Source organism: Mytilus galloprovincialis, chromosome 14, assembly GCF_965363235.1.
Source record: "Mytilus galloprovincialis chromosome 14, xbMytGall1.hap1.1, whole genome shotgun sequence".
Classification (NCBI taxonomy): Eukaryota; Metazoa; Mollusca; class Bivalvia; order Mytilida; family Mytilidae; genus Mytilus; species Mytilus galloprovincialis.
Window position 1 is genome coordinate 42,657,407 of NC_134851.1, and position 23,220 is coordinate 42,680,626.

Consider the following 23,220-nt stretch of genomic DNA (forward strand, 5'->3'; position numbering starts at 1 on the left):
TCTAGTTTCATATAAAGAATGAATGAAAGGGAGACAACTTCAGCGCTTTAAATATCCTGGTAAAACTTGAATGCATATGCAAGCATATATTATAATGATATTCACATTTGTAATGACAAGAAAACACTGAGTTGTTTTTTTGTTCAGAATTACATGATTATTTGGTAATTAAAAAAGGGAGATAACAATATCTTACTAATAGGTCTGGTTTATTTCCATTCAGTTTCGAAGCTATCCCTACTTCCAAATTACTAATCTTATCGTGTTATGTGGACAGAGTCTACATTATAATGGCGGGTGATGCTTTAGAAGAAGACGCTTACATTTTCCGCAGCTATTAACTGCAGCTATAGCTGTTACATTTTATACGGAAATAAAGTTTTATATATGGAGCCCCTCAAATTTACGCATTCTAATGAAACATAAATGTAATGTAATTATTTAGATACAAAATTTGAACTATCAGAACTCATGATGGAACCTATCTCAAACTATTAGAGTTGTGCCAATCATGATACAGTGTCTGTGTATAAGTAACCCTTTTTTGGAACTAATGCGTAAATATTTCAATTTAACATCAACCGTTTCTGAACAAACAAAAGGAATCTCAAAAACAACTGATTTATCAGTTTCATGTTGACACCATTTACTATCACATAAGGTGAAAATCTTCACAAGAAATTGAACAAAACCTACTTAAGACCACACGCAAATTAGCAATACATCCAAATACCAACCATACCGCCGTCAAGTACCGGAAAACTTTCAGAAGTCATTGAAGGCTATGATTAATGATCTTGTAATTATCACTTAATCGAAGAATGATCCAATAAGAATGATGTTCTACCCTGGGTGGGGCGATGGGTATCTCCGTCTCATTATGATTATTCAAAACAAATGAACATTAACCCGAACAAACATTGAAATCGTCATTCCTTTTTTTTGTGTTTCATTCAAAACCTAATTACTCTTATTTATAGGATACAACGCTGTATATGCTTTGATCTCAATTAGACCTTATAATCGTTTTCATACTTTGAAATTTCAATCTTAAAAGAATTACTAAAATGTAACAATTACTGAATTGTCGGAATCTTTTCTGGACTTTCTTTGTGATTTTTTAGGCATTTTTCCTTTAAAAACGGCATATATTTTAGATAACCAAAAAGCTATATTAAAGAGGACGCGAAAGTTAATTCTCATTAATAAATATCTAATAATTTTCAATACTTTCTTCGTTTTAAATATCAAATCTTTTTTATAAATGGTGAAAATTGTAAAATAATACATGCCACTCAAAACACACATAATAGAATGGTCTCCTTATATCATGAACTTTTGGAATTATATGACAGACATATGAATCCTTTATTTTGTAAATGGGCGTGGAAACAGAATATTTAATTTACGCTATTAACTGTCCGTCGCATTTTGTAAACAATAACATTCCTCATTGGAGGTGGTATATGACTTAATTAAACGGCATATTGATATTCTTGTATCCATGGGATGCGTGAAAAATGTCCTTGTTGAGAGTAGTCAAATTATATTTCTATACAGTTCTGATTAATTCATTTATATTTGGAATATGAAACGTATAAAATATGGAAAATCATTCTAAGTAATGAAATCAACATTTTAAAATTGAGCTAGAAACACCTAATACTTATTTACACCCGGGTCATCAAATTTCAATCAATCCCAAAATATCCGTAAATACGGCTATGAAAAAGAAATTAGCTTCATTCATATTTGCCGTAAATGGGTCTACTCGTCTCCCGGTTCAACTTTCGACATAATGGAAACGAGGTGCAAATTAGAAATTAACATGATTTTTACATACCTTGAACAGTAGATTGTATATTTTATTGTTGTCAGATCATGAGTTTTTCTACATGAAGAAACATTTCAATTTTCTTTCCTAAATTTGATATCTATTAAATCTTGTAAAATCACCGCATTCTACTTGGGTACTTAATAAATTGATAAAAGCATACCTGAACGTTCTTTGGTATAATATTTCAGAAAAAAATAGTTGGAAAATTACTTTAAGAATATTGAAATAAAAAAAGAAAATAAACATTTTAAGAACTGCACAATAAAGACGCAGAGATACAATGTATTTAGAAAACATCCATGTATGTCTAATTATATATGTACATTTGTAGTAACTTGTAAAATAGAATAGGTCTTATTTGTTCAGGGTTTTTGCATTATGAATTAATATCCCATATCTTTTCTTGTCCATGATGAAACTAAAAGGGTTGATTGTACAAACAAAATATATTAACAAGTGAACTATGAATATTCTCCATTTCCATTCTCAATTTTCCTTTTACGCAACTTTGTATCTTTGTGTGTGCGTGTGTATTTCCATTTTCTGCAGTGTACAGTGTTTTTATCATAATTGACATGATGAATTCTTAATGTCACATTCTTTTAACCCGATTCTTATCAATTAGCCTAATTAATTACTAATTAAATTAAAAAGGTCATGATCGACATCCATACGTGCCAAAGTGACAATGTCACGTGACAATGATAGTAGATGTACCTCCATGATAAAAGAGCGACAATGTGACAATGATAACAAAATGCTGATATCTACACGATAAAACAATTGAATGATACTATTACATATTTTGATTTTAAGATATTGTTAGTTTAAATGCAAGAAATAGATTCATCTTGCAGTATTTTGTCATTACGGTGATCTACGGTGTGTGTGATTAAACTAATTACTGATTTGGTTTATAACAGTTCAACAATTTTAACAATATTCGTAAAATTACAACATTGTCGTTGAATGCAATTGTGTTAAAATATTGCAAAGTTGACATGTTTTCTTAAAGTCCTTTCTGTATATGTTTCTAGATGTATATTCAATAGATATTAGAGGATATGGTATAAAGTGACAATGAGACAACTCTCCATCTAAATTACAGTAAAACCCATTTAGAATAAAAACAGAATCCCCGAGTGAGTGTAATTAGGTTTTTGGGTGTTTTCACCAGTTTATTGATGTAATTTTGAAACATGAAATTCAATAAAAAATAAATTATTATTTTTATATTTGACGACAAAGTCTTGTAACGTCATCCGGAATTTTCTTGTCATCTTCTACGATACTTACTAATTTTTTTTTTTTTTTTTTTTTTTTTTTTGCTTTAATGCTTACAAATGTAAAGTTCTAATGGGTGCAGATCTTAAATTTTAAAAATGTAATTTTGAAATTTTAATATTTTTACGGCAATTTCTGGTAACGTCATCCGGAATCTATTCACACACTTTTTTTGTTGCTGTAATGCTTTAAATTGTTCTATCGGTGCAAGATCTTAAATTGTTTTGCAGCCACTATATCGTTGCTTTAAAATTAAGTATTGATTTCACATTATATCAAATTTAATTGCAAACATCTACAGTTTTAAACATGTATACGTTAAAATCTTATTTAATTAACTCAGCAATTTGTCTTCACGTGGGGTGTTTTATTTCAAAACTTTTAACATATTTCAAAAACTTTAAATAAATATAAAAAGCTTTTTCTCATTTAAAAATCTAAATCTACTTATCCTTAAAAAGTTAAACAAGAGTGTAAAGTCTTGAACTTTTTACGACATTTTAACGGTGTATTCAACAATAAAACACTAAAATAAGAAAAATTTGCCAAAGGTGATTTGAATTTCATTTACGATGTTTTCAACGAGGTCCGCGATAACAAATTGATTGTGATCAATTTCGCCCGAAAGGTATTACAATATTCGAAGCAATATACATTCCAAAGTGACAACAGTTTAAACAGCTCAGGGTGATAGTGTATTAATATTATAGCAGTCTTCACAATAAATAAGTGATTAAATCTTATTTAACAAGTGAATGTTATTTATTATCATTTAAACTTTATGACAAATTGTGTCTGGTATATGTTCTAGAACGTCTCTTTTACTGAAAAGAATGTTTAACACCTTTGCCCTTGTCCATGTGACATAACTGTACTTTGAGAAGTCTAGTAAAATAAGACATCTAAACTCCAAAACGAAATCATAATTCCCTCATTAGTTCTGATAAGTTCAAATTGTACATTTAAATAATTACCTTACATGAATATTTCATTAGAATCCGTAAGTCTGAGGACTTCTATAGAAAACTTTATTTCAGTATAAAATACAAGAGCTACATGTATGACCACACGTGCTGCCGGTACACTGTTAAAACAATGCATAGAAAAACAAACGGGATGCTTGGTAAAACAGTGGATACCATGCATGGTTGTAGCAATAATGTGTGATTAAAATGATAAAATGCGTCTTCTAGTAATTTTATAGGGTGATAAAAGCGCTGATCGTACGCACATTTTTCCAGAGATTCGTACAAAATGTGTTTAGGTCAACGCTTTTATTCACCAATAGAATTATAAAAAGAAGCATTAAATTCTTAAATGTAATTCACAATTATTGTAACACACAAATCTTCTTACCTTTCTGCAAAATCTTCCCGAAGATCGGTCCACCGTGGCTATCGTCATGTGTCGGACAATTCCAGCGGCGGTTCCGGAATTGGTATTTACATTCTTCAATGGCCATCCGGGCGCCACTCATTAGTGCCAATATAGTTCCTGGATTTTTAGATACCAGTCGCCTCTGTCGTTTAGTTAGAGGTAGAAGACTAGGGCTGTTGTAAAGTTGAGTGTTAGAATGCAAATCGTTTGATGGTTGGCCAATGTTTGCAAGTGACCTGTAAAAAGAAGAAACAAGTTTGCAAGTGACCTGTACAAAGAATGTTATACGTTCAGGGTATGGCAATGAATATTGTCATGGGGGACAATGCAACTTGGCGTATATGTGTAAAAAGCCCGGAACGTTATGTAGAAGTAGATATCTCTACCGTTTAATTTTGTAGACAATATGTGGGCAACATGCAGACCTTTATTTGTATTTTATTTTATTAAAATAAGATGCAATTTCAAGCTAAATATGAAAAGAAAATATTTACATGTTTGAAAAAGAATGTAGTAATTTCAGAATATTAGTTCAAGACAAAGAAATTGTACTTCAGTTTATAGTTTTTGTTTCTATTTTTAGTAAAAGTGCATGTAATTTACTTCTGTTTGAACTAAAACTATTTGTTCCTGTAAAAGCTAAATGTTAAATTAAGAAAAAACGTTTTGATTTTGTCTTTCAAATAAAAAAAGTAAAATTTTAGTAAAGTTATACTGCTCGTTATTTTGATTGAACAGGTTGATGATTTTTTCGCCGAAAGCATTGAAAGTGTCACAACTTAGTGATAGTACTATCTACATATCTTTAAGGTCACATAGACGTACAAATGTTTTACTGTGTGGTCAGTATTCATAAATCATTAGTACACACTCTGGTCAATTGAATATTAGTGAAACGCAGTTGGGTTTGATTTTGTTTTGCCATTTTCCACAAGATATATATATATATATTTTATACAATTTTATTAGACAATCGCCAATGGCAGTCAGCAGAGTTTAAGAACATCAGTTGTTCCACCTGTTAGTCAAATGCGTTTTGTTTAAATATACTTTTTCACTTTTTTAGTCTTTTGGAAATGTTGTTTGTGCTGTATTTAGACCCTTCTACATGCACACGTATAAAAATTGCGGTTTTTATCCAACGCAATCATAGGTTTGAACGTAGTTTTCAATTTAGACTTGTTTATATTTTTTCGTTTGGGCTTGTATCATATTTTCCCTCCTGTTTATATGATCCGTTCATCCTATATTGACTCTTAAAATTCAAGAGTCTATCTGAAGTTGAGGGTAAATTATATGGCCTTCCAAATACCGTTCCGAATCCTAACATCACTGAAGAGACATATATTGTCGAAATCTAGATCTTGTGTACAAAAATAAATAAAAAATATTGACACCTTGTGTTTGTGGCATAACATCTTGGCCACAAGTTTATTGTTTTCTGTTTAATATTAAATTTATATTACGATCCATTTTTGATACATCTCGTGATCAATTTTATTTGGCAATCGCCAATGGCAGTCAGCAGAGTTTAAGAACATCAGTTGTTCCAACTGTTAGTCAAATGCGTTTTGTTTAAATATACTTTTTTCACTTTTTTGGTCTTTTGGAAAATGTTGTTTGTGCTGTATTTAGACAATTCTACAACGAAATTTGTTTTACATGCACACGTATAAAAAATACCGGTTTTTATCCAACGCAACCATAGGTTTGAACGTAGTTTTCAATTTAGACTTGTTTATATCTATCTATATTTTTAAACGAGAAGACCTCATTTTATGTGTCGCTTCTCTTCATTCCACAATAAATTAATCATCCTGTCTGTGTGTCCTATATGTACCATGTATAGTCGCATTTGTCATCCATTCTTATGTTTATTCAGTTTGGGTTATTTTGGGAGAAAAAACGAAAAAAATGCGTCCGGATATTTTTCCGTCATTGGACGAAATTTTAAGTCAGACTAGAATTCCGGTTTGCGTTTTTCTATACTTTGAACATACAAAGACTATGAATAAAGTGCATTTGCTATCTGATATCATTTTCAAGTTAACTATCTACGACGGTCACAGAGTTTATTAAATAGAGAGGGTCTACATTACATGATATGTCAATGACCGCCGTGGATCGATTAGTAAACTGGAAATTGATAGAAAAAAGCAAATACACTTTATTTATATATAGTAATGAATGTTCATAATATACAGATAAACGCTAACATCATTGAAATTGATAGTAAAAAAAATGGGAGTTTGGGAGGGAAAAAATGAGGAGCCGGGCTAGAAAAACAATTGTCATGTTCCAAAGTTCCTATGACTTTTGATACCTTTTCTGAAATTCTCCAGTCATAAAATCTGTTACTAAAATTCGATGATCGAGTCACTAAGTATATTAAATAGAGAGGGTCTATAGAATACATGTAAATCAATGACCGCCGTGCATTCATTAGTAAACTGAGAATTGATAGTAAAAAGCAAACACACTTTATTTATAGTAATGAATGTTTATTATATACTAAACGTAAAGTTATGTTCATATTGTAATAAATCAAAAACAAAAAATTGGGAATTTTGGCAAAAAGGATGAGGGGTTGCCGAAAGAAAAACAATCGACTGTCTTCAAGTACCTATAACTTTTGATACCTTTCCTGAAATTCTTCAGTCATTAAATCTTTTTAAAAAATCATCCTACAACACTTTACATACTTTCAACCACGCTCTGAATGCCCGCGATTTCGCGGGTGTGTTCTAGCATTTGTCATCCTTGCTTAAAGTATTTCAGGGGGGTCCTTTACTGTTCAAGGCGGTCACTGATGTATGTATATATGTATATATAATATATCAGTGACCGTTCATAGTAATTATAGTGTATATTATGTTCATAGTATACAGAAAAACAGAAAGAATAAAAATCGGTATTTGGAAAAAAGGGGGAGGGCAAAAATAGTGCCAAGTCCACAAGTACCTTTGACTTTTGATACAGTCATCTCCTGAAATTCTCCAGACAATTTTTTTTACAGCTTGCATACGCTCTATTTCCCCGCGATTTCGCGGGTGTGTTCTAGTATATATATATGTGTGTGTACACTGTAATGGAATTTCATACAACTGTTATACAAGTGAGAGTTTTAGTTAGCCATAAAACCAGATTTTATCCACCATTTTCTACATAAAAAAAATGCCTGTACCAATTTAGGAATATGAAAGGTGTTGTCCATTCGATTGATCTGTTTGAGCTTTTGATTTGGTCATTTAATTAGGGACTTTACGTTTTGAATTTTCCTTGGAGTTCAGTATTTTTGTGAGTTTACTTTTTTAAAATAAGTTTCTATTATCTGTAAATTAGTTCAGCAAAAGAAGTTAAAGATACTAGGGGTGAATTCAAAAACAACAAGTCCAATAAGAGCAAAGAACACCATGGACTAGAAGAAAAACGATAAATATAGAAAAAACAACAGTCCAACAGAAAGTACACAAATATTTAAAGATTAAGCAACATGAACCCCACCTGAAACCATAGAGATCTCAGGTGCTGCGGGAAATTAAGCAGTTATCTTATTTCGTTGACCATCTGCTAATAAAACAATAAACAATACTTTTGCAGTTTTATCTTCATAATTATAAAGGTCAGAAACACAATATTATCATGTTTCTATTTAATTGGATTTCAATTTGGTTATTCAACCGTAATGTGAATATCAACCGGATTTATTTATATCCAAATTTGTAATTCCGAGATTGGCAGTTCTTTGGTCATATTTGTATTTAGTTCAAATGTATCACCGTTGGCTTGTTAATTTCATAAGTGTTCTAGACTTTAAAATGACAATATGTACAAGCTTGTTCATTTACTTGTCAAAATTTTAACACTACTTTTTTTAATCAGTTTGTATAATTCTAAAACGAATAAATTTTATGATTATTTAATTAAAAGTATTATCAAGTTTGATTTTGATAATTTTTTGTCACTCTAAACAGAAGTTGAATAAAAACATCTGCCGATTTCGAATTTCTGCCTATAACCCCAGCTGCAACATCAGAAGTTGAATTCGGGTCTTTTCTAACTGAAAGGAGAAGGGTATTCAACATTCAATTTATTTGCCACAACTATCAAATGGACTGATAGTCCAATTGATATTTCTTTCAGTGAACCAAAAGATACGGAACAGAGGTATGATAGCCAATGAGACATCTATCTACCAGAGTCAAGATGCCGTAGATGTAAGCAACAATTATACATTAAAAATTCTTCGACAAACCTCGTAACATATAGTCATCTGTTAAATGCTCAGACATGCCAAATATGATACGATTCCACCAAAGCAACAACGACATGCACTGAATTGTAGGGTTTCTTGTTTAGGAAATGCACATATAGAACTCTTATAGTCTCGGTTAAATGTATTCAAAACTTTTCTAAACTCGGGTGACTATAACGAGTTATTATGTACACACTTGTCTAATGTTGTTGATACCAAGCTGTCTTTGATGTATAGTTTTGTTGTGTTGCTGTTTAATGACGTACACATTAGATTTTACATTTATTATGCTTTAATTTTCAATTTGTAAATATTTGTTTTTTCCAATCTTTATTTATGTTTATCATGAATAAATCAATTTCAGGGACAATTTCTGATTTAAGATAAAAACTACGATGACAGGCTATTGTGTCAGGACACAGGCGAAACCACTAAATAAAGATACTAATATACAGTGTAGATCAGATAATATCGAGGTATATTTGTCTGTTAGCTATCACATATTTGTTCGATCAATGACGTAGATCATGTTCTTTTAATTGAAATTGACACTTCTGCTGTCAGCGTTCATATGTTATATTAAGAAAAAAACGTTTAATACACTTCACTTTATTTGAACTTTGGTGGATTGTTGTCTTAGGGAGCTACCATTTGGTTTTTATGGGGGGGGGGGGGGCTAGGATGAAAAATTTTGTCCTGCATTTTTTTTTAGCTGTAATCTCTGTCCTGCCTTTTTATTTTTCCCTCTAATCGGTCCTGCCTTTTTTTTTTTTAGTTTATCCTGACTTTTTTTTACCTAAATTGTCGTCCTGACTTTTTTTTTTTTGCAAGTGTCACATCCTGCCTTTTTTTTTACTCAAAACTCCTGTCCTGCCTATTTTTTTCAAATTTCATCCTAGCCCCCCCATAAAAATCAAATGGTAGCTCCCTTATTAGCAATCATACGTGCACATCTACTTATTTTATATTGATATATCAAAAGTGTAACAGGAATTAAAAAAACTACTGCACAGTACCGAAATCCGAAACAGCGGCGACTGTTGGTTCGCTATACTTTCACACTGTTTCGGAAGTTGCAACAGTACAACAGTCCACACTAACGCACGTCTCCTCCGAAAAATACACATACACAGAAAGACAAACAACATTCAACACATGTTCAAGATAGGCTATGACTGGCCTAAACAAGTCTTATGTTGACACATCCCCCCCCCTTTTTTTGCGTATCAAGACCATATGTCGTAAACGTTGAACACACAATATAACAGTAACTTGAAGAAATAAATGAAAGATGGTTCATAATTTGGAAGGAACAATTAAAATGAGCACCCTTTTTTATAGCAAGCTAGCCATGGTAGTCACAACTGCTGGTTGAAGGCTGTCGCCCAAAAAAAACAGGGTTGAAGATGTAGAAACTAATACAAATGTACATGTATACAGTAAACGTAGATTAATACTAAATATTGTCGCATTTTCTTCGACAAAGATAAGTCTGATGCACCAACCCTTATATTAAAACAATCCACATGCACTATCACGTGTTTCAAAATTACTACGCCTGTTTACTGAGCCTGTTTAAGTGTAATAGAATAACAATTATAATTGGATTTAACCATCTGTGTATTGTTATCGCCAATTATCGTAATTGTAATGTTTATTGATTTGATTTTTACGAGGTTCAATACGTTTTTGTAAATATATTTTTTTCTCTAGAATTATGCTTCCTCATTTACTGTCAAATGAATTTATAATGAATTTGTAATATATCTATACTTGTTTTCTATTAGCAGAAAACATATGTTTGCGTCTGTCCAAAGCCTGGAGCCTCTGACCTTTGTTAGTCTTGATTGATTTTTAATTTAATTCATTATATGTTTTGGAGTTTAGTATGACGTCTTTTTTCACTGAACTAGTACATTGTTCAGATGCCAGCTGAAGCCCGCCCCGCGTACGGTTGCAGGATGTTCTGGCGGTGTTGAAAACCTATTGGTGGACATCTGTTGTTTTCTGCTCTTTGGTAGGGTTGTTATCTGTTTGGCATTAATTTATCCCTTATTTCCGTTCTCAATTTTATTGTATATTTTACATACACTAAATAGGGGTAAGTTCCAAAATTCAATAGTGCTTAGCCAAAAAAATGTCTGGACATTAGTGATGCCTTATCAAAGATGGACAAAAATGTACATGAACATTTAGGGTTGTTGAGTAGGTAGGAAACAGAACCACACAGGTTTTGTCTAACAGTCATTCTTGCTGACCTGGCTAAATAAAATCTATGAACAGCCGGCACTGATTTAAAGTAGTGTCCCTCAATGTCAGTCTTGAACATTAAAAATCAATATAGAATAAAAGATGCTGGTATTTTAAGTGTTTGGTACTGGTTGATTTTTATTGTGCACAACAAAGATCCCTATGGGGAAAATCAGAGAAGTTTTTTTGTCAAAACACTGTCAAACATCCAAACACACTATCCGCACTCAACTGTGTCCACACTTGTTCTTGTTGAAATATATATTCTGATCAAATATTCACTGCAGTATTGTCCTGAACATACATGAAATATTTGCCACTAGACGTTAATCAACCAACAATCAATCGATCATTTAATATAGTAGTACATGTACATATCTAGTGAAACATGTATATGATATCAATATCGCACGTCATTTTTATCAGATTTGAAGCAAAACTTAATTGGTTTTACTAGCTTACATTTATGTGTGGTATTTTCATATTTATAAGTATATATGTAAATGATATATTACGATATGTTAAAATGAATTAAATTTGATATCATTTCTCATATATTTTTAATGTACAATTGAAATAGACTATGAAATTAAGATTTTTTTTCATGATCGACTTATTTTTAGGTGCCTGTTTGCCCATAGGACGTAAAAGCAAAGTGATTTCTCATCATATATGAGTTTATTATGATTGTATATTAATTTTTAACGTTTCTCGGGTTGAATAATTATGATTTTCTGATTATCAAATCAAGGTTACTAAAATGTTTTGACTAAACTGTATACGTGACCTAAGTGATTCAAACGCAAAATTGACCTGCACACATGACATTGTGAAGACGTTTTAATTTAGCAGACATTGTCTTTACTCTATCTTATTTACACTTGCTTTAATTAAGCGCTACTTTAACTTTTTTTTCTTTAAATTCAGCTATAATAAGCCTTTTACAATAGAATGATTAACATTATCGGTCAGCTGTTTTTATTTTTCCTAGTGGCCAACTAATAATATTAAAAAGATATCGTAAAGCGGGCATTTGGTTAAACTGCTTACACTGCTTTCTTAACGTCTAACTCCACCCAGTACCGTGTCAGAATTGTTTTCTCTAGATAAATAAAATTGAGAATGGAGATGGGGAATATTTCAAAGAAACGAACAACCCGACCAAAGAGAAGATAACAGCTGAAGACCACCAATGGGTCTTAATGGAGCGAGAAAATCGCGCACCCAGCGGTGGTACTAGGCTGTCCCCTATATACAAATATGTACTAGTTCAGTGAAAATGGACGTCATATTAAACTCAAAAACATATAAGTAAACTAAGATTATAAAACATACAAGAATAACAATTTTTTTTATAATTAACTGCTTTTGTTTTGCATGGGCACTATTAATAAAAAGATGCTGGTCAATTGGTGCGTTTCTGCACTTGTCATCATGTATCAAATGAACTGAAGGTCATATGTGTTTTAACAGGACTCACGGACAGAATCTAGAAAGCAGCTATACTATAACCTCTGATGTTAACAAGGGCATTTAGTGTAAGTGAAATGTAGAATGTTTTAAAACAATTTTCGACCAGAAAACTGTTTCCTAACTAAATTTAGATTGTTTGTGTAAATCAATTTACGTCAAAATTAGATTATATCATAAACGTACCCATTTATACCCCTTTGTGTATGTTCACAGATTAACGTTAAATAAATGCTTACTTTGAAGCTCAATGCTTTATGTATGCTACAACTATTTAGAAAAATATTAACTATTGAAACATCAAACAAAACCGGAGCATCTTGATATACGCTATGATGTGCAACTTGAATCAATATACAAAAAATCGCGCAAGAAGAAACATTAAAAAACAAGCCTCCTTTTCAAGTACGATTGATATTGTATGATCTTGTATTGTAAAGCAGGTTTTCTTCTTTGATCCGATAATTGCATCGCAAACTATAAAGAAATTTCTTCTATTGATGTTATAATAAATTACCGTATAGTAGCAAATATTTCAAAGGCTATATTGACCCTATCTCATCTTCAAACGGACTAGGATATCTATTTAGAATACGAAATATATATCTGTTCCTTTTAGCAGCTTATTTCTTCTTTTGCTATTACTTTTTATGTATAATTGATTCAGAAACAAGTGTATCCTTCTAACCGAAAACATTGAGTTTTATCAGACTTAACTTTTTAATTATATTTCACACTGAATAAAACTTTCTGTTTTTCGGACGCTGTTCTCGTGTGTCATTATTTGGATGTACTTTTAAAAGTATTCGTATTCGTATTTTATATTTCAAGTTAAATTGGCGAGTTTCAATATAATTAAGTAGAATAAAGCTAAACATGTGGTGCCGATTCGAAAGATTCGAGAGATTTGAAATTTGTTGATTCTTTTTTATCATATATGGATTCAACATATAAATATCCAAAAGAAGGTTTAAAATTTTGTGAAACTGTTAATGAAATGTTTAAAAATTCACCACAAACCATATCAAAGGGACGGAAAATAGCGGATATCTTACAATTTAGAAAGAAGGAACAAAAGGAATATATATATATTACTTCCACACAAGGTAAGGAATTATCTTTAAATTATAATTTACTACACCTAACATTATTTCAACAGGAAAACAAATTTTAAAAACAAAAGACTTCCAGCTGTATCTTTCGGAACATCTCTATTTAGTCGCGGGAAAAGAAATACAAGATAGGCCATCGGAAAACTGATATACTTGATTTCGACTTTTCGCGTTACATGCTTGATTAGGCTCTCTGATCCCGAATTACTTTTCTTTCATTTAAAAGTTAAAGTTCAACTTGGATTTTTCAATGAAATTTCACTGTTTGCTCTCTGGTTATTATTTAATTAGGTTTCAAACTACAGATAAAGAATTACGCCTCTTTAATCAGACAGCTATTTAGATGGCAGATACCCGTTTCTTTATGTCAAAAATCTTCTTTATCTCTTAAACACGCTAATTAATAAGTAACACAAATTAACCTCTATTCATAAACTCGTTAAAGATTTATAGATAATCGAACAATTATTTAAGAATGTTTTTAAAAGTGGTTGATAGCTTGTATAATACTAAGATTTATTTAAATGAACGCAGTTTTTTTCTGACAAATGTTGATGCCTTGTCGGAAGTGGGCGAATTTGCACGTGCTGCTCGTGCATCGCTATCAGTCACTGCTGTATCAATATTCAGATTCCGACGATTTCATTGGTGAACGAGTTGAGTAGTAAAATTTTCAACAAACATTTATAAGATACAGTTCCCCTGAAAGATAGGTCTTATGTAAGTTCATTTAGTAATGTAAGAGGGTGAGGATTGGGTTACAGAATAGAGAATATATAATGGGCAAACAGTGCAGACATATGGCAAAAAAAGAATAAAGAGAAATAGAGAAAACCAAATAAAAATAGAGAATAATGGGGTGCTAAACTATTAAGAATAGAGGGGGAAGGTAAAAAATATGTAAAGAATACAGACAAATAGGCCAAAAATATAAAGAAGAAAGAACTGAAAGACCCCCATTCAGACCATCAAGAATAATATGTTTGAAAATAGAACTGATCATGTTTAAACTGTATTCTTAGTCCTGTGTGGGGGCACTTTAATTGAGTTGATTTATAGATTTTTTACAAATTTGCAGCCCTCTATTGGACCTCTGTATATAAAAAATTCCCGCCTACATATGAGGTTTTTGCAATTGTATCCACATGTAACGTCTGGCTGGCAAAAGTTCCAATATTCAAAACATTCTAAGTATTTGCGTAAGTAACAATTAAACAAAATAAAACAAAGTTTGCTTTTGGTTGGTTCCAAACATTAAGCAGTACAAGGTTAATATATACGAATTGAGATGTATTATGTAAAGTTTAACTTGAAAGACTGATATAAAATACTGTCGGTATAACATCATCATGCTTCCAATTTTAAATTATATCATTTTGTCTTTAACTTCATAGTGTGTAAGGGAAGGGTTCTAGCTCTGTTGTGTAATATAGAAAATTGAAAATATAACATGCGTTCAAAAAGAAAAAAAAACATGCTTATTCACAAGATAAAATACATTGATAAATATAAATAGCAAATGTGAATAATGGAGCATGATGAGTTATATCAATGGGTAAATTGCTTCATTTAGGTATGTGTGTATTTGTCAATCATATATTGAAACTAGTTCAAACTGTGTAAGGGAGCTACCATTTGATTTTTATGGGGGGCTAGGATGAAAAATTTTGTCCTGCATTTTTTTTTAGTTGTAATCTCTGTCCTGCCTTTTTATTTTTCACTCTATTCGGTCCTGCCTTTTTTTTTTTTATTAGTTTATCCTGACTTTTTTTACCTAAATTGTCATCCTGCCTTTTTTTTTTGCAAAGTGTCTCATCCTGCCTTTTTTTTTACTCAAAACTCCTGTACTGCCTATTTTTTTCAAATTTCATCCTAGCCCCCCCTCCCATAAAAATCAAATGGTAGCTCCCTAAGATCCTGTAATTTTTCTGATTTTGAAATCAAATCCTATGTAGAATAAAAAAAAAAACTATCAAATTCCAAATGAAAAAAAGAGAGGATTTATTCATCTTAAGCCACAGAGTAATGTTAAAAAAACTTCCATGTGACCTTAATGCCAAAAGATACTAAAATTGTTGGAATTGGGTTATATGATTTACATGCTCATTAATCTGTTTGTTTCTTGCACAATTTAGTATAAAAACAACAAAACAATAAAGGATTCGTTGATTTTTTTTTTTCTCGTAAGATATAAGATATCCTTAATTTACTTTTCATACTATTTTAAAAGATTTCAAGTCACAAATATTTAGGGTTTCATAGTAAAGGCGATAATAGAACCCAAGTGTCCTTGAATAGTTCTAAATGACCAGACGTGTTGCTTTTTAACCAAATGCAAATTGTTTTGAAAATACTTTCTTTCAACCCAGATTATTTTTCTTCATCTTAGAATTTTTTTTTCATGTAAGACAGATCTAAAATGCATCTGAAGAATACATTTTCTAACAAAACACATTGGAGTTATGTTTGGGATATATATCCACGGTAATGCAAAAAAAACAAGCGCATAGTTTTACAACTGCCCAATAATATGTCATATCGAGGCCATCTTTATCCTGACTATATTGTTTTTGGTTTTGAATCATTTTGATCATTGTTGACGGCTGTGCGGTGACTTATAAGAAATTGCATCTATATTTATTTGAATCCTGATGAAATTTCTGTTTAGTTTGAAACATTGATAAAATTGTGTAGCGCTTTTACTGAAACGCAAGCGCTATTCTTTAACTAGAATTCAGTGTTTGTCGTGTGTTGCTGTATTTTAAATTTGATTCTCCTTAATTGTTTTGAGCATAGTACATCAGTCCGATATTTTCTCGTCGAAATCGTTTTACAATTGTCATTTCGGGTCCTTTTATAGTTACAGCTACGCGTTATGGGTAGTGCTAGTTGTTGCAGACCGCGTGTGACCTATATGGTTGCTAACTTCTAGGTCATTTAGTTATTTGTTGATAGTGGTCTCATTGGAAATCATATCAGTGGTCTCATTGGAAATCATATGAGTGGTCTCATTGGAAATCATATCAGTGGTCTCATTGGAAACCATATCTCCTTATTTTAATATAGACTGTATTCATAATGTTTGAATAACTTAATACGTATGTGGTCGTCCTATATACATCCAACTTCCGATTGTAAATTCGCTTAAATGAGACAAATATGTTGATAATCAAATTTATTTCTTTTTTATCTGTAATTTTTGCAATTTACTTCATTTTTATGCCAATTTTTACAACAAATAGCTTCCATTCATATTTATTTCTTTTGAAAAATTGTTCACTTTTGTTCAATTTGAAATAAAAATATCAAAATAATTTGAGGTTTCGCTAGTTTATTCTGCGGTTAAGAGCCGAGTTGTATGATTAGTAATTTAAAAACATTTTAAATGTATTTCATTTAATCATAAATATCTGTATATGACATCTCTCTCTTTCTTGTACTGTTTTTGTAAATAAATATATAAAATCTTTATACGGAAATGAGTCGTTAAAAGCCTTTCTCGTAAAATTGAAAATATTTTATTTACCATGATTTTGTAGATTGGGAAGAATACATTGATATGGGCTAAATGTACATTAAATAAAACAGCAATGAAATACTTAGATATACAGTAACAAATATATCAAATGTTACTTTCACTATGAATAAAGTTATACAAATTGTTGACAACATTAGCCAAATATTTCATATATAAAGTGTTTATTTTTTTTAAATATGATAACTTTTGTTTTAATATTGTCAAGCTTATGGCTTGAACTAAGCAGCGAAAAGATTGTCAGAAATGTAACAGCGTGGACACTGTTGGGGGAGGGACGCAAGAACTCATGAATGGAAAGCAGTTTCTGCTCTATAAGTTGCACCCGTTTTGCATCACAGAAGTTAGAATTCTTCTTATATACATACTCAAAATTTTGAAACCCAGCTTTTGTGTAAAGTTTTTTAAACAAACATGATCTTTTTTATATTAATTAATATATTAGCAAATGAAATTTTGGTTTGAACAATCGGCAAATTTCGTGATAAAACACAATTTTTATTTATAGATTATGTGTTCAAGATATCCTTGATATTTCTTCTAGTAATTCTTGTATAAGAAACCTGTTAGAAAGTGTTAGTCTGTGGTTTAAAGTAACATAACAGAGGCCCCTCATGGGGGGGGGGGGTCCTAGTAATCACATAATCACCATTTTTTTGTCAATATAATCACATAATCATTAAATATTTGCTTATCTTTAGTAATCAAATAATCATAAACTAAAAATACAGTCCTAGGTAATCAAATAATCATGAAATATTTGGCTTAATAATCAAATAATCATTAAAAAAACGACCAAGTAATCACATAATCAAAAACCCCATGAGGGCCCTCATAACAAAGATACCGAACTCCGAGGTAAATTAAAAATGGAAAGTCCGTGATAAAATGGTAAAAGAACAAACACATGTACACCACACGAATAGATAACATCTGTCATGATGGTACTTGTATTTTCTTATGAGGAAAATGGTGGGTTAAATCTGTTTTTATAGCTAAAATGATTTTTACACTGAAATTAGAAACTTTTCTAGCAATTTATTCACTGTCAGTTTTCGTGCCAAAAGTCGGTAGTTCCATCCGGGTACCCTGCCTTCCTCAACCAATAAAAATGGCTGTCATGAAATCTCTGTGGTTGCTGGAGGTGGCGTTAAACACCAACACACAGAACTTCTTTCGTGTCACCTGTTTTCCAAACGAACTACAAAGGTCGGAGTTTCAAACAGAAGTTTTTTTGTAAGAAAAACAAATAAAGTTTGGCTCAAGAAGGATTCTAATGTAGCAAATTTTTTTATCCTTTTTCATTTTATTTGCTGGAAACTAATTTTGGGTCATAAAATTAAGAATTGACATGGGGAATGTGTCAAAGAGACATCAACCCCAAAAAAGAGCAGAAAACAGAATAGAATAGATTCTCAAATTATTGAAAACCATACAAGGAAGATTTGTCCTCAAACTAAAAACTAATATCAGATGTATGGTGTTTGTTGTTTCCTTTTCAATCTTGTTTTCTTATATTTTATTAATGTGAATCGAATGCTACTTTAAATCGACATAGAATATAATTCTTATTGAAGCATTAGCATACTTAACACCATTTGAAATATAAGTGGTTGGAAGACATTAAAAGAAATACACCGATTTCTTAATATTGAATAAACTATTATAAATTTCTCCAAAATGAAACATACGATTTTCGAAATTCGTTTTGGCTTATAATATTGTTACAGCAGAAAAAAATGATTTATCTGTTCTGGAATTACCTACTAGTAAAAAATAAATGAATGGCAAATGATATTTACATGTGAACACTTTAGGCTTAAAATGTTAATTTCTGACTGTATTATTTCCGTTGTTGAAGAAAACAACACTTAAATACGTTTAAATTATGATTTATAGAAGACTCCTTCTCTCATGATATTAAATTTGAGATAAAAATCTCTATTCGGATATTTTAAACAAGTGTCCAATTCTCTTAATTTTAAGTTTTAGAAGCTGCTGGCTTGCTTGTTTGAATTCACAATTCACGGAGAAAGAAATTTGATCTAGAATGAGGATGGCGGAATTTTGAGTTATAGATAATATTTGTACGTTTGATAGTGGCTTCCGATATGTGTTTTTGTTTCCAGGATTATTGTTGTCAATATATTGAAATTTTGTTATTAAATCTCCGGAAAAAACTAGTAAAGACTATTTTAAATATCTTCTTTGTGATTTTTTTGTCACCAGTCTTTTATCTATTCCCCTACAAGTAATTTTTCTAACACAAATAGTCTTGACTTCACAGTAAATTACACATTTTTCTTAAACATTTCTTAAACTTGAACTTTTAATTTAACTTTCATCATATACGACAAAACTCATTTCAAAGTATTTTCTCAATATTTGTTGATATAAAATATTTGTTATTCTTTTTCTTTTTACAATTTCATCCTTGGTTCTAAACACTAGTTTTGTTTTATTCATTTCTTAAAAACAAACACAACTATGTACATGACGAATTCATGTTTTCTTGTAAGTCAAACTTTTGGTTCTAAAACTATTATAGCATATATCTTTTGTCTTTATACTTACCACCATCTGGTTCCCTTTAACTTGGACTTCTTTCCTTGTCCTTTAAGCGGAATTATTAATAAAACTAGTACCAGTAACGTCAATTGCATTTTATGCGTAAAACAATCGCTAAATAATTTTATAGAGTTTGAATTTTTCTCTGTCCATAATTATTTTATTATAATATTGTTTCCATGATTTGATTTTTCATGGTTATTTTTTCCATTCTTCTCTGTTTCTTGTTAACTATGAAATATTCCAGTAATTTAAGTTAAAGCGGAAAAAATATACGCATGTTTCAAACTAAAGCAAAAAACCCATAACGGTCTTTTTTCCGGAAATATCTGTAGACACTGTTTTGTCGCTGACGCAACTTGTTGATTACTCCATTTCAGTCATAAGAAATTAAAAATAGCACAAACAGGTGTTACAATTGGTTCTGAATGACGAGGTGTTTCAGGATAATCCGAACGTGTACTTTGGTGAACTGAGTAAATTCCCTACATGCTTTCATTTGGAATGACTAACGAATACTATCAATTTGTAATAAAAATAAATTATCAGTTATTAACTACAGATTGGGAAGAAAACCATCAATTTACCATTAACTTTTAGCCTCACTAAGCATGGTTTTGCTGATTTTTTTCCGAATGGTCAATGTGGTTTTCGGTACACATTACCGTTTTTAGCACTACCTCCGTCAATCTGATTGACTGTTGAAATTTTCAAATTCATTCAACCATGAAAAATCAAGATCACAAATAAATAACAAGACATTTTCAAAAGCCATTTGATTTTTTTTCTTTTAGTATCTCTTTAGTATAATTTAAACGAACTGTGACTTATTTTTTCATGAATGGGTGAACAAATCACAGTTATAAAGATAACTTTCAACTTAAGAGCAATGACCAATAAATTTTCTTCCCAAATCAATTAGTTTCGATCCGATGAAACATTCGAAACTCCCATTTCTCATAATTGTAGATCATACACATATGGAAAAGTTTGATTTGAAACTGAATGATTTACAATATAGTTCGTTTGGAACTCCTCTATTTTCTTCTAGTTTGTTGCAGTTGCGCAGTGACCGATTTTCACCTTTCAATCTAAGGACAGTTAAGACGTTCAATTACTGGACTATTAACGGTCACTTAGTATTTATGACCACTGGTCTGAATAAATTGATTTGTATCAACGCTATTTACAAAATTTGTCAGATATTTGTTGGCAATTTTTATTATTGTAGTCAAGTTTATTGGCAATTTCGTTATTAAATGACCCTCACAAAAGTCAATTTCATTACAAGCGAATAAACTACGGCTAGAGTAACCAATTAAGGTAAAAGGTGTAAAGTTTGTATCTTTTAATTTTGAAAGTCATCGCTATAGGCCCATTTGTGGTGATAATTCGCGTATTAAACACCCACCTTCAAGAGTAATAAAAACAATATTAGTACATGGATAAGTGAATTCCTTTCGGATTTGCAACAGTCACACAGAATTTCTCACTTTTTTTGTTATAGATTGCACTTAATTACATGACTTTCTAGCTTGTTAATGTACAATTAATTACATGCACCTCTTTGATTCATCCAAATTGTTAGGATTGGTGTAATTCTTTGCGACGCATGCGCACATTAAATTGCTTGTTCATACATGTAGCGTTTTACACGTTTTTATATCTCGAGTCATTTATTCCATGAAACAGTATATTAAAATGTACCAAGAACTTTGTCTCTCTGGTGTTTTTATGTACACATGGTGGTAAAATCCCAATGGGTATCGCATAACGTTCGAAGATTCGTTTCAGTCGTTTTTTTTTGCTTGCGACAAATATATTCAGATATTTTTTAATCCTGATTTGTAACGATTTTAAGTAAAATATTACACTTTCACCTAAAACACAGCCTCGCACTTTCTTTTACATTTTACTTATATAAAGTATACAATTGAACAAATTTTCTCGAGAAATATGTCCCAACATTTTTTTACACCTCTAACATTTCACTTCAATTAAAACTTTCACAGTCTGAGCATTTTTTTCTAATAAAAACCATTAGGACTTTATACGGCTCGTAAAATAAACCAAAGTTTGGTCAATGGTGTCTTTGATCTTTTAATCAATCCGGGTATGAATTATTTCATCTCTTGATCTTTTCTAAAGGGAATATTGAATAAATTTTCTATTTTTGTCTTAGTCGGGAATTTTTTGCAAAGTTTTAATTCTTTTACATCGTGTTATGTGTTTTGATATTTTTCACTTTGAAATTTGTTTGAAATTTAAATTACATTGACTAATTTCAGGGTTAATAAACCCCTTTGATCACTCATTTTAACCAAATCAAAGCTTTTGAACGCATCTTCCATTCATAAGGAACTGTTATGACTATTCGTACGTGGTTGTGACGTGTCTAAGTTGTTCTTTTTATCTTTTGACCTATCAACACCTTGAAGTGAGGCTCAGTTTGTGTCCTAAGTGTCATCAAATACCATTGACATTCCGAGATAAGTAAATATTTGAAATCAAAGAAATAACTCTTGGTTTAAATTGACCTTACTCAAAGAAAATATTTTTTTAAAATGCCAATTTTTATAATTTTATGATAATAGACAACTAAACTGAACATCCTTTTGAAATATTTGTTTTTTTAATATTAAATGATCTTTTTCTACTAATTTTTAAATGACAAACGTCACTTACACAGTTATCAACCCTACTCCCGTCAAATTAACATAAATCTTTAAAATGTTTACAAAGGACTGACAGTAATAAATTGTAATTGATTATTTAAACTCATTTCAAGATTTCATAAGACCCCGATTATCTATTAGGATAGTAATATAACATACAACACGAGTTCCGATGAGACAAGATAATGCAGTTGACCATGCTTGTCGAAGATAACGGGGAAATATGCATTCGGTGCATAAAACAAATTCATTAACAAAAAGTAATTTACCGATCCATTTCTTAAGTTATCAGACATATTGGTTACATAGATGTAGTCATGCAAGGGGTATAGAATTTGGCAGTAAATATTTAATAAAGACAATCATAAGATAACATTATCTATTTGTACATATAAGTGGCTTTTGATTTATATTCGTTGTATATAGGATAAATTTAATCATTTAGGTTGACCAATGTGAATTTAATACATTTAGTATATTCAATGAAGTAAATTTTTCAATAAAACTTAGAGCATGCGTATATATCCAGAGGGCCAAGACAGAGGACACTTTCAATTTCCTGCTTTATATCGTTGTTTCCAGTCTTGCTGCAGAAATTTTCTAAAAGGGTAAAAACGCACTCGATGTATGCAGACTGGTCAGAATGCTCGCGGTCAACACTTGTAAAATAAATACGCATCACAGTTTTAACAATTTTTGTTTTATTTTTATGACTATTTTTGTTGAATATGAATGTATACATATCTATAGTTTTGTATTGATTAAGAGTGTATCAATATTAAAAGCAACTGGTAAAAGTACCGTTTTAAAATATGAATGATGACCGATAAAGTCACGGACGTCCTATTAAGGTGGTA

The 23,220-nt window shown here is 30.9% G+C and overlaps 1 protein-coding gene across 2 annotated transcripts in view; it reads right to left on the bottom strand.

Moving 5' to 3' along the window:
• Positions 1–20,642, bottom strand: part of LOC143059644 (protein Wnt-1-like) — a 40,877-nt gene extending 20,235 nt beyond the window's left edge. The window contains exons 1-2 of one of the 2 annotated variants that reach the window (XM_076233166.1): positions 19,695–20,642; positions 4,478–4,734 (exon numbers count right to left, since the gene is read on the bottom strand). In XM_076233166.1, coding sequence (XP_076089281.1) covers positions 4,478–4,734; positions 19,695–19,783 — 346 coding nt within the window. In that variant the 5' untranslated portion in view covers positions 19,784–20,642. The remainder of the gene's footprint in view (positions 1–4,477; positions 4,735–19,694) is intronic. The other variant, XM_076233165.1, reaches the window with a different exon arrangement.
• Positions 20,643–23,220: the final 2,578 nt, after the last annotated feature.